The 12,987-nt window shown below is 46.9% G+C and overlaps 1 protein-coding gene across 1 annotated transcript in view; it reads left to right on the top strand.

The window, feature by feature from the left end:
* ATG7 (autophagy related 7) overlaps positions 1 to 12,987 on the top strand; it is a gene marked incomplete at both ends in the record, with an annotated part of 128,537 nt that overhangs the window by 101,304 nt on the left and 14,246 nt on the right. Inside the window, 2 exon segments of the mRNA XM_080718172.1 lie at positions 11,512 to 11,634; positions 11,768 to 11,838. Coding sequence (XP_080574298.1) covers positions 11,512 to 11,634; positions 11,768 to 11,838 — 194 coding nt within the window.

Genomic DNA, 12,987 nt, shown 5'->3' with positions numbered 1-12,987 from the left:
CCCTTCTATTCCTTCAGATATAGATACTAGTTAAAAGACGTCACTTTGAGTAGTGTCCAGAGTCCAGGTGGTGAGGGGGAACTCAAACACAAAAAACGTTTGGGTATCCTTGCCTTCTAGGGGCCAAGATGCAGAGCGGGTCCTTTTGGCAGGCTCCCAGGCCCCACAGAACCTACGCCCCAAGGCCGTCTCTGCAGCTTCCTGTGGTTTTCCCATGAAGGGAGACAGTCTTTTCTCTTGGAGGACCCAGGAGGGCAAGCTTGTGCATCAGCTTGATTGGAATCATGATATTCCTGTTTGAGGCTATGTCCCAACAGGCTCCCTTGGGGAAATTGGGTGCACCACGCTTGTTGCAGACTGAGCTCCGCCAGTTTTGCTGCTCCCAGCAGTTCAGGTTGTTTTGGTATGAAGTGGTAGCCTCCAGTCCTAGAGGTTAGCATTGCTACCAGGTGGCTGTAACAATCACACCAAGTCTCAGGCCCCATTGTGCCCCACGCGTGAACGTTTATTAGCAAACAGGCACAAAGTTAGTCCTGCGGTATTGTTCCTACAGACTAGGAACAGTCCCAACCCCTGTTTTGTTTGGGTTTGTTTTATCTATACCTCACATCACAAGTTCAGTGAGACAGATGCAGAAATATCCTCATTTAAGGACACAGGTGATGTTTTAGCTGGCTCCGTTGGTAGGTTCCCTCTGATGTTCAGACGCAGAGCCAGAGCCCGGGCTCCGAATGCTGCCGGAGAGGGCTACGCTGCCTGGTCTGTGGCAGAGGAAAGGTTAGAGGCCCAGTCACAGTGTTTGTAGCCAATGCATAGATCTTAAGCACTAATCTTCTCATCAGAGAAAGGGTGTGTCTACCATCTTTTGAGTACTCATTAGGGAGCCCTCAGATAGAGATCTATTTTGTTCGTTTGTTTTTTGGTGGTACTGGGGTTCCTGGAAGCCCTTCTACCTCCGGGCTACGCTCTTTTTTTTTTTTTTTTTTTTTTTGAAACAGGGTCTCTTAAGCCAGTGCGGCTGGCTTCGAACCTGCACGATCCTCCTGTCTCCGCCTCCCAAGCACGGGAATTACAAGCGTGCGCCACCACGCCCGGCTCAGATTTAAATAGCTGTAGCTGATATGTTTGTGTAGCCATACCTAGATCAAAGTGCCTCAGATATTAGCTACCCCTGGGAGGGGGAGGAGAAGGGGAGCCGAGAGAAAGTATGTGTGCATTTATTCACACTATGCAGACATATCTAAAAATAGAAATAATGTAGTTGTAGCTATACTAACATAACAGAAAGGTACAAATAGGTAATGCAGGTGTCTCTTTACGTACGTGAATCTGGAATGTTGCATCCGACACACTGGGACCAACCGTAGGTGAATGACCGAAAGCATCCGTTGGCCAACTGGCCTGCCCCGTGGTGATTAGCCGGCGTCGTGGATGAATGCTTTACCCACAGGTCAGAGAAAGGAATCAAGAAAACGACAGTTCTTGTAAGCTTTTCCAGGCTCTCCCGCATTTCTTCATTAGGATCTTCTGGTGTGCGTGGAGGCAGGTTCTTTCTCCACCCAACGGGGTATACAAGTCTTTGTCCAGGCAAATAGAGTAAAGAAAGGACAGGAACTCTCTTGAGCCTTCTTCCTTTAAGAGTTCCTCTGCATTGTAAGAATAAGTTACCACCTAGAGGTGTAGCCCTATTCTTCAAGAATACTATAGGGCTTTTTCACCTGCTGTTGACAAGAAAAGACCAGGCATCCAGGGTATAATATTGAAGAAAACCTAGTGGTAGGCCAGGTGACCCAAACTGGCTCTCTTTCTGGAGTCACCGACGTAACTGGATAAATTATTTCTACCAATTTTCTTAAACGTCAAGGAACTAATAAATTGTGAATTATCGGGTAGAGACAGTGTGGGCACAGAGGCAAGCCTGGCACTAGGGCCCCTTTTGCTTTAGGCATTGGCTTGTCTGAAAATACAATTGAGACCATGAGCGGATGCAAAAGAATGACTTGGCCTTCAAGGACAGGCAGACTGAACCAGGCGTGGTCGTGCACACTTGTAATCCCAACATTCAGGAGGCTGAGACAGGAGGATTGCGGTTCACGGCCAGCCTCAGCTACTTAGTGAAGCCCTTCACAGCTTAGACCCCGTTTCAAAATAAAGAATAAAAAATAGGGCAGGGGGTATAGCTCAGAGGTAGAATGTCCCTGGGTTCAATCCCCAGTACGGCCAAAAATAAAAAAGGCAAGGTAAGCCAGGCGTGGTGGCACACCTCTAGAATCCCAGGCTTTGGGAGGCTGAGATGGAGGATTGAAGGTTCAAGGACACCCTCAGCTAGCAGTGAGACTCTCATCAACCTACCCAGACCTGGTGTCAAGATAAAATAATAAAGTAGGGCTGAGGTATAGCCCACAAGTAGACTGCCCCTGGGTTCAACAGAATAGACAAGGGAAATAGTGGGAAGAGAAGGAATAGTGGGAGGGAAGCGGTGTTCTGTGGGAAAGTGTAAGGAAAGGTGGGGGAGCGAAAATCAGCAAGCTCCTGTCCCTGAAGGACGTGGTCGGGAAGTGGTGGTGTAGGAGCTCTTCAGGTGCTCATGTTCTCTTTTTTTTTTTTTTTTTCTGGTGCCAGGGATGGAACCCAGGGGCATTCTACCTCCAAGCTACATCCCCAGCCCTACTTTTTATTCTTTATTTGGGAACAGGGTCTCACTGGGTTGCAAAGGGCCTAAGTAGCTGAGGCTGCCCGCAAGCCGCCATCCTCCCGTCTCGGCCCCCCGAATGCTGGGGTTGCCCGTGTGCGCCACCACGCCCGGCTTGTGCTGATGTCCTTGACTAGGTTGTAGTTACATGGCTGTTCACTGGCCATTATTCTAGGGTTATACACGACATTTTTCTATGTCGCCGCAGTGGAGAAGCTTAGAGTACTAAGTAGGTATTTGGCTATACGGTGGGCGGGTTTGTGCAGGTGTGCCAATTGTGTATACTTTTTTTTTGCCAGACAGGAAGGGTCACCGTCTAATGCTTTTTCAAATAATGCTCATCTGAGCCTGAATCTCCAACCTCCAAAAAGCAGAGGCGACCACCAGGCCAAACATCTCATCAGCCTCAGGTGTCAGACACTGAGTCCAGAGTCCAGAGTCAGTTCCTGAGTGACGCAGCCACCTGTACCACATGTATATAATTCCAGCCAGTGTATGTGCGCCTCTGAAGGTTAAACTGTTCCCTTGTGTGCGGGGCACCCAAATACACAAGCTTACAGGAGCAAGACTGTAAATACCTGCGCAGAGAGAACCATTTGGAGACAACAGGAAACGAGCGGGGACTGCGGCCAACCCAAGCCCAGTTCTCTCCAACGGCAGCTGCCCTCCAGCCCTGGGTTATCGTCCACTTGCAGAAAATGGAGATGATATTGCTGGCTCTTCTGTGCCACCTTCCTTAAGAATAGGTCGAAATCTGATTTTTAAGTATCATTTCAAACATCGTTTTTTCCTTCCAAAGCCTTTCGTAAATCAAACCGAATCTGTGACTGGGTAGTCTGTGCCCACAGGCTAGTTACGACAGTGACCTCAGCAGCCATACAGATCGGAGAACAAGAATAATATATAAAATAATAAAACTTTCAGCTGGATGTGGTGGCACACGTCTGTCATCCAGTACTTGGGAGGCTGAAATAGAAGAATCACAGATTTGAGGCAAGCCCCTTTTTCCAAATAAAAGATAAAATGGGGCTGGAGGTGTAGTTCAAAGGTAGAATGTCCCTGTATTCTATCCTTAGATTCATAAAAAATAAAATAAAATAACTGCTGGGTGTGATGGCACTTGCTTGTAATACCAGCATTTGGGAGGCTGAGACAGGCGGATCTCACAGCCAGCTTCAGCTACGTGGTGAGGCCCTCCACATCTTAGACCCTGTTTCAAAATAAAGAATAAAATAAAGAATAAAATAAAGAATAAAATAAATAAAATAAAGAATAAAATAAATAAATTAATTAAATAATTAAATAATAATTAAAATAATAATAATTTAATATTAAACAATAATTTAATAAAATTTAATAATAATTAAAATAAATAAAATAAAATAAAGAATAAAATAAAGAATAAAAAATAGGGCTGGGGGGGTGTAGCTCAGAGGGAGAATGCCCCTGGGTTCAATCCCCAGTACCACAAAATCAATAAATGAATAAAATAAGTGAATGAATAAATTAATAAAATAACTGTCTACAAAGATGTTGATTAGGCAGGTGGTTTGTAGCCTGAGGATACATCCGTTTTAGACTTCTTGGCCTCGGTGCTCAGCATGAGGAAGTGCAGGTGCTCTGTGGTGCCGCTCAGTCCTGCAGTCGCATGTGCACGGTGCACAGCCATCAGCTGGAAAGTCCTGATAAGAGTTGTTGTTGGAGTAGAGAGAGGAAATCCTCACCAGAGCAGCCGGGATGGAGAGAATGGAGAAGGAAGTAGAAATTGCAGAAACTTTTCCCTGCCAGAGGATGGAATAGTAAGGGAGAGAGAAGCCATTAAGATAACTTGTTTATGTTTCCGGCTGTTTTGAGATTACTTTTCAGATGGCTGGCATTTCATCTTGTGTGTTCAGATGAGAAAGATAAGATGTTTAACCCAAACTCTTAAGACCAGGAGTTCTTTGAAATAAAAGGGTCTATGGAACTGTTAGAGGACGTAAGCAGGAGAGGACAGGTCCTGGGTGCGTTTCTGTATCCGTCCACGGCGGCAGCGGGTTAGATGTCACTTGGAAACGCTCTGCTGGGCCTGGAAAGGAACGCTTTCACGGGACTGGGGATAGAAGGATGCTTGTTGGCATTGAGCTGCGTCTCTACCCTACGAGGGTGGCGCTAGGTGATCTCAGGCAGGCGCAGGCCGGGCCTGAACACCTTGCAGGACACTAAGGAAGGCCAGCCTCTGTGGTGTGGAGTCTGGATTTCACCCGGTTCAGGAACGCGGAGCCTCTTTCCTTTGGCTGGCCTGCAGCTGTAATCTGATTAGATTATCTTCCTTTCATCTTCTGGCCCTCTTTAAACCTAGGGCATCTCAGCATGTTTCCGTCTTCCGGATAGTTCTTGTCTGATTGCTACTGGTTAGGTCCTAAGGGAGGTCATTTGAGCAATGCACCCTGAACCGGACTCGTGCACGCCTGTTATCCCGGTACTTAGGAAGCTAAACGGGAAGATACCAAGTTGAAGGCCAGCCTCAGCAATTTAGCAAGACCTTGCTTCAAAATGAAAATATAAAAGGGGTTGGGGTGGAGCTCAGAAGTAGAAAATCCCTGGGTTCCTTCCTCATAGAGAGAGTGAGAGAGAACAAGACCAGTACCTAATGTAATCTATGTGTGTTTTAGGATCCCCCCCCCCATTCGCATTTCATTGGAGCGGGGAGGAAATATCTTTTACTTGAGGAATCTTTTATTTAATTTTTTTGTCCTGAGATTGAACCCAGGGACATTCTACCTCTGAGCTACAACCCCAGTACTTTTTGTTTTTTATTTTTTTATTTTGAAACAAGGTCTTGCTAAGTTACTGAGTGTCTCACTAAATTGCTGAGGCTGGCCTCCAACCTGTGATCCTCCTATCTTAGCCTCTCAAGTACCAGGATTATATGCATTCACCACCACGCCCTGCTTAAATGTCATTTCATATGTGGGGTGCGTGCCTGCGATCCTAGTACTTAGGAGGCCGAGACAGGTGGATCACAGGTTCGCAACCAGCCTCAGCAACTTAGTGAGGCCCTCTGCAACTTAGTGAGACCCTATTTCAAAATAAGAAGTAAAATAGGGCTAGGGGTGTAGCTCAGAGGCAGCACGCTCCTGGGTTCGACACCCTGCACCAAAAGAAATAAATAGCAATGAAAATGAAAAAAAAGCCCAACAACGTATTGGTGCATAAGCATACCTGAAGCCAAAGCATATAAAGTGCAAAAGTAGTTCTGCGCATTCCGCGTTTCGGTGGCTATTTGGTTACTTCTGTGCAAAGGAGGCCCCTCATGCCGAAACAGGCGGTGCTTCTGCAAGTCGGTAAGCTAGAACACACTTTATAAATATTGAGTGAATGTACTGAGTGTTTGGGGCTGGAATTATTTATGGAACAGCTTCTTGTTTGCATGTTTTCCCAAATTGCCTCCTGTGGGTGCCCATTGGGACTTAAAAGGAGCCCTCCCCAAATGTCTGATCCCCAGTAGAACGAAGCTAAAAGGACTGAAAGGTCACCGCAGCCATTGGTAAATGTTTCCACCATCATATCCTGCTCACTAGTGAGCTCCAGTTTTTTTTAATCCAGCTCAGTTTGTGAAGTCTTTATTTAAGAAGACCTTACTTTGTTTTCACGGTAGAATTTTAAGGAGAGCTACACGAAAGGTTTGGAGGCCCAGGCGTGGTGGTGCCCGCCGTAATCCCAGTACTTGGGAGACCGAGGCAGGAGGATGACGGGCTGCAGCCAGCCTCAGAAACTTAGGCCCGGATTCAGAATAAAAAATTAAATAGGGCCGGGGCTGTAGCTCAGAGGTAGAATGCTCCGGAGTTCATTCCCTTGTCAAAAAAAAAATTTAAGAGAAAAGCTCAGATGGCTGTTTAGATTCCCCGCCCTCGCCCTGCCCCTCCTCCTCCATCCTCCCTTGGCTCCCTCCCTCCCTCCCTCTCTCTCCCTCCCTCCCTCCCTCTCTCTCCCTCCCTCCCTCCCTCCCAGCCTTCTTTCCACTTAGCTACCAAGGTTTGAGGCTAGTTCTTGGATTGTCTCCCACTCTGCCGCACTTGAAAGTGTTTGCCCAGCTCCTTTCCTCGCACTAGACAGATTCTTTGTCTTTCCGGGGAATCTTCCAAAGTGTTCTTGATGTCTTAAGATGGTAATGTAAACTTGGTACTTAACTTACTTAGCTAACAGGAAATGACAGATTGTTGACTAATCCCAACAGGAAATGATTTGGGTACTTACTTAGCTAACAGGAAATGACAGGCCGTCGTGCCGCATTCCCGGGCAGTCCAGAGGGCTGGCGTGGGGAGAGGAGGAGAGGCCACAGGCCCAAGTGCGGCCATCTGTAGCTCTGGGCTGCTCCGCACTCACTCTCCGTTAGGTCCTCCTCCTAGGACCTCACTGTGGGTACATGTGTAATTGAGACAGAATTCATGTACTACTATGCAATCTGCCATTTTTAACTAGATAATTCAGTGGTTCCACGGTATATGGAAAAGGCTACACAACCATCATGTTAATTCTAGAATATTTCATACCTTTCCCTAAACCCACCCCTAGTAATCCACTCCCCGCTCAACTCTGCCCCTCGGCCCCCGCAAGCACCTGTTTATGTTCCATTTCTCTTTGGGGCGTTTCCTGTAAACGGCCTTTTGTGGCATGGCACCTTAAACTGAGCATGATGGTTTCAGGCCCCGTTCGTATGGCAGCATTGCGGGCACCGCGCTCCTTCTCCAGAGTCGGTAGCATTCCCCGGCACAAAGAGGCCACCTTTCTCCATCAGTTGATGGGTATTGGGGTTGTTTCTACTTTGGGCTGTTAGGAAAAAATGCTACTGTAAACGTCTGTGCACTCGTTCTTGTGTAGGCATGTACTTAGAGGCAATTACTGGATCGCATGGCACCTTCACTGAAGAGTTTGTGAAACTGCCAGGCTGTTTTGTGCAGCAGCAGCAGCAGCAGCAGCGAGGTCTCAGCACTCCACCTCCTCGCTGCCACTTGCACTGTCTTGTGTATTATAGCTGTCTTCTTGGGGGATGGTGGTACCTCACTGTAGTTTTTGTTTGGGGGGTATGTGTGCGTAGTACTGAGGATTGAACCCATGGGCATTCTACCTCCAAGCTACACTCCTAGCCCCTTTTGACTTTGTTTTGAGACAGGGCCTTACTAGGTTGCTGAGAGTCGTGTATTGCCAAGGCTGCTCTCAAACCTGTGTCTTCCTGTCTCAGCCCCCAAGTACTGGGATTACAGTGGTGCACCCCCATGCCTGCTCCTCTGTCTAGTTTTTTAAGCACATATATTATGCAAACAGTTGATAGTGGGTTTTGTTGGTTGGTTGGCTGGTTGTTTTTTATTTTGTTTTGTTTGGGGTTTTTTGTTTGTTTGTTTTGCAGCACTGGAGGGGCATTCTACCTCCAAGCTAAACTCCCGGCCCTATTTTTTATTCCTTATTTTGAAACAGGGTCTCACTGGGTTGCAAAGGGCCTCACTAGTAGCTGAGGCTGTTCGTGAACCGCAATCCTCCCATCTCAGCCTCACAAATGCTGGGATTACAAGTGTGTACCACCATGCCCGGCTGTGATGGTGTTTTGTTTTTTTGGTTTTTTGGGTTTTTTTTTTTGTTGTTGTTGTTGTTGGTGGTGGTGGTGGTGGTACTGGGGTTCCTGGAAGCCCTTCTACCTCCAGGCTACACTCCCAGACCTATTTTATACTTTTTTTTATATTTGGAAGCAGGGTCTCTTAAACCAGCGATCCTCCTATCTCTGCCTCCCAAACACGGGGATTGGAAGTGTGCGCCACCATGCCCGGCTGTGATGGTGTTTTTTAAAAATACATTTGTGTCTTGGAAATCGATTTATGTCAGCACTAGAGAACTCTCATTCTTTTAATGGAGGCAGAAGATGCCGTTGATTATAAACACACTATAATTAATGCCTCATGAATGGGTAGCTGTTTTCAATCTTATGTTGCAGCAAGCTGTTTCAGTGAATATTCTTACGTCACTGTTAGTGGTTTTACACAATCGTATCTGTAGGAAAAGTCAGCATTGCTAGACTGCAGGGTACGTGCGTTTTCATTTTCTTTTCAAAAGGAAACCATTTTTCAGGTTTTCCACTCCCCCTGCCATTGCTTCTCTACTTTCTCTGCTCATGTGTCACTGATTTCTTGGACTTGCCTTCAGTGACACCTTAATATTAAAAACATTCAGCGGGCGTGGTGGCGCACGCTCATAATCCCAGTACTGGGAGGCTGAGACAGGAGGATCCTCACAGCAGCCTCAGCAACTTAGTGAGTCCCTGTTTCAAACTAAAACATAATAGGGCTGGGGGTGTGGCTCGGGTAGAAAGCCCCAGGGTTCTAGACCCAGTTTCTCTCGCTCGCTCTCGCTCTCACACACACACACACACACGCACGCACGCACACACACACACACACGCGCGCGCGCGCGCGTGCGCACATTAAAACACCTGTCTCTCTCTCTGAGTTGTGGGTCTGTTTGCTCTGCAGTGCAGTTGTGTGATCATTGATTCCTGGGTGTGCTCATCGTGTTCTCGTTGTCTGCTAAGACCTGTTGACTTTGCTCATTGTTCTCCTGGCAGTGCTTTTGCTTTTTACCTATTTATTTTATTATGATGCCACAACTCATGTATCCATTCTACTGCCAGCGTGCACCCAAGTGGCTTCTGGTTGGTCTGCTGTGAACGGTGCTTTGCGGACATCAGTGTTGGTTGTCTGATGCACATTGTACCTATTTTTCGCTTGGTCTCTATAGCTAGGAATAGAACCACCGGATTATAGGACATTTAAGTGTGAACCTTCTAAAATTGTCTCATTTGCTCTTCCCAGGGAGTCACAGTTGTTCCACATCTTTGTCAACACTTAATATATATATATATATTTATTATTATAATTTTTTTTTTGGTGGTACTGGGGTTCCTGGAAGCCCTTCTACCTCCGGGCTACGCTCCCAGACCTATTTTATATTTTTGAAACAGGGTCTCCTAAGCCAGAGCGGCTGGCTTTGAACCTGCGCGATCCTCCTGTCTCCGCCTCCCAAGCACGGGGAATACAAGCGTGCGCCACCACGCCCGGCGTCAACACTTAATATTTTCTTTTTCACTTTAGCCTTTTAGTTAATGCAAAGTAGTATTTTGTTGCAGTTTTTGTTTTTATTTCTCCAACCACCTGTGATATTGAACATATATTTTTTTCTTTTTGCGGTACTGAGGATTGAACTCAGGGGCATTCTACCTCTGAGCGACACCCCCCAGCCCTAATTTTTATTCTTTATTTTGAAATAGGGTCTCACTGAGTTGCAAAGGGCCTCACTAAGTAGCTGAGGCTGTCCTCGAACCTTGATCCTCCTGTCTCAGCCTCCCGAATCTGGGATGACAAGCGTGCGCCACCGCGCCCGGCTCTGGGTATCCTTTTGTAAAGCGTCTGTCGAAATTTAGCCTTCCATTTATTTATTTATTTATTTATTTATTTATTTATTTATTTATTTTGTAGTACTAGGCATTGAACCCAGGGCATTCTACCTTGGAGCAACACCCCCAGACCTATTTCTTACTCTTTATTTTGACACAGGTCTCACAGTTGTTGAGGGTCTCATGTTGCTGAGGTTGTTCTCCATTTGAACATATATGTGGCCGGTCGTGTGTCACACTTGTGACAGAATCCTTTTCCTTGATCCTTTTAATTTGTTTCTTTGCTTCTTCCTTTACCTGTTTCTTTCTTTGGAAGGCATTTTCCTTTTTTAATCAAGTAAACTTTAGAACCAGTAACCTGAAGTCTTCTAGAATTTCTAGTGAAATAAATTTGCGTGAAAATTCATTTGGGAAAACTTGGCATCTGAACTGGAAGGTGAGATCGTTACATCCCTAGGCTTAATTTTTACTTTGGCTTCACTTTTGACAAACCTGCCAGTCAGCTTTCCCTCGCTGTGACAAAATACCCGAGAAAAGCAATTTAAAAGGAAGAAAGGCTCTCTGGGGCTTGTGGGTTCCGAAGTTTCGGTCCGTGGTCCCTTGGCTCCGTTGTCCCGATCGTGTGGTGAGATCACCACACACATTGGAACCAAGCTGCTTACCTCATGGTGGTGGCCATCAGGAGAAGGGGAAAGGAAAGGCTGTGGACGAAACACATCCTTCCAGGACATGCCCAGTGACCCGCCTCTCCAAATAGGCCTGCCTCTTAAAGCCTCCACCGCCTCCGAATAGACTACATATCTTATCTCCTAGGGGCATTCTACCTTTGAGCTACAAACTCAGCCCTGCTTTATCGTTTTTTTTTTGTTTGTTTGTTTTTGTTTTTTTGGTGGTACTGGGGATGGAACCCTTCTACCTCCGGGCTACACTCCCAGACCTATTTTAAATATCTTTTTAAATTTGGAAACAGCGCGGCTGGCTTCGAACCTGCGCGATCCTCCTGTCTCCGCCTCCCAAGCGTGGGGATTACAAACGTGCGCCACCACGCCCGGCTGTTACTCTTTTTTGAAATAGACTCTCACTAAGTTTGGGGGGCCTTGCAAAGTTACTGTGACTGGCTGTAAACCTGAGCTCCTCCTGTGTCCGTCTCCAAAGTACTGGTATCACAAGCATGTGCCTCCATGCCTGGCTCCTAGTAGCCTATTAAGCTCTGCATCCCTCAATAAGTTAACCCATCGGTGAGACGAGAGCCCTGGTGATGTGCTCACCTTCCAGTGGCAACTGCGCCTTCACACGGGAGCTTTGATGGGACCAGAACAAGTGCTTCCGAGAAATGAAGTCTGTTAAGATGCATGTAAAGGCTGCGACCTCTTTCTAAAATACAAACGTCTTGCAGGTGCTTGGTCAGTATGAACGAGACGGATTTGATTTCCTGGCGAAGGCGTTTAACTCTTCACACTCCTTCTTAGAAGACTTGACTGGCCTTACCTTGCTGCATCAGGAGACCCAGGCTGCCGAGGTAAGAACAAAACAAGCTTTCTCTACCAAAGGCTGGCGGTCGAAACCTACTTAATATCCTCTTTATGATGGAGATAGAAAGCAGTTAATTTCTCTGAGTGCACATATCATTAAACACATCTGCCGGTTATCAGAGAAGAAAGAAACTTCCGAAGTCTCCGGACACTGGCGTGTATGGGTTGCTGTCCAAGGGGGATGCCAGGAGGTGCGGATGTAGAATTGCTGATTCATACAGGTTATTGATTTGCACATACCACCTCTCCACACTGAAGATGTGCGTGCAAGGGGCCACTGGAGAGTTGCCGCAGATGCCCACGTACCACAGTGCAAAGGGGGAAGCTGGGCTCCAGTTGTGGTCTTCAGAAACAGCGTGCTTGGAGTGTGTGTCACGGTTCAGTCGGCCTTCTTGGGCACTGACCCCACTGTGCAGGAGCTCCTCACCCACAGCGGGAGAGAGTTGGACTTTGTTTCTCAGCTGAAATATTTTGCAGCTCTTAATTTCTCTGGTCTTTTTTGTTTGTTTTCTTTGAAAACTGAGTTTAAAAACAGCTCATCATTTTATTTCTTCCAAATATTCATTGTTCTTAGAAAAAGGGACGCTGTGTGAGGTGGTGGAGATAGTCCTCCGCATGGGTGACTGAGAGAAGGGATGGTCGACATATCATAAATCAGCATATTTCCCCCTTCAGCGCCTGGGTTTTAGGAGAAATGGCTTGCTGTGGAATTCCCACAACTTAAATCAAGAAAACCTTGACTTCCTTGACTTCCTGTGTCCTGCCGCAGTGGGACAGGCGCCGAGTTGCATGAGTGTTATTGACCCCGCGTGGCCAGCCATTGGTGAGAAGGTTGCTGTTTGGAGGGGCTGAGCTAGCACTGAGTATAGAAAACCGTGGAGACGCCAGAGCCAGCCTCCTTGGAGCTTTGAGCGGATTCAGGGTGAGATTTTCAGACACACCGAGGAGTCAAGCTGACCCTCGGTGCTGAGCTTAGAGCTTGGGCCAGTTCTGCTTGACTTGCACGCACCGATGCCAGGGAAGCACTCTAGACATGGCTGAAGACCTTCGACAGCCTGATACCAGGCAGCGTGCTAGCAGCTGAATATAGACGTTAACAAAGGTAACAGGACACTGGCCCTCGTGGGCTCGCGCTCGAGTGTGAGAAGCAGAGCTGTAAATACGGAGTCAAAAAATGTCACCACAAATGTTTCAGTCATTTGTGTTTTAAGTGCTGATGGAGCAGTTGCTCTGCATAGGGATGTCAAGGAAAACCTCCCAGGAAGAGAAGAAATATCTGCTAGTTTTAAGGGAGGAGTAAGTATTTTTAAACATAAAAGTTGGATTTGGGCGGGTTTGGG

This window comes from Muscardinus avellanarius (genome assembly GCF_963383645.1).
Source record: "Muscardinus avellanarius genome assembly, chromosome: 22".
In the NCBI taxonomy this organism is placed as follows: domain Eukaryota; kingdom Metazoa; phylum Chordata; class Mammalia; order Rodentia; family Gliridae; genus Muscardinus; species Muscardinus avellanarius.
This window is presented reverse-complemented; position numbering and strand designations above follow the sequence as displayed.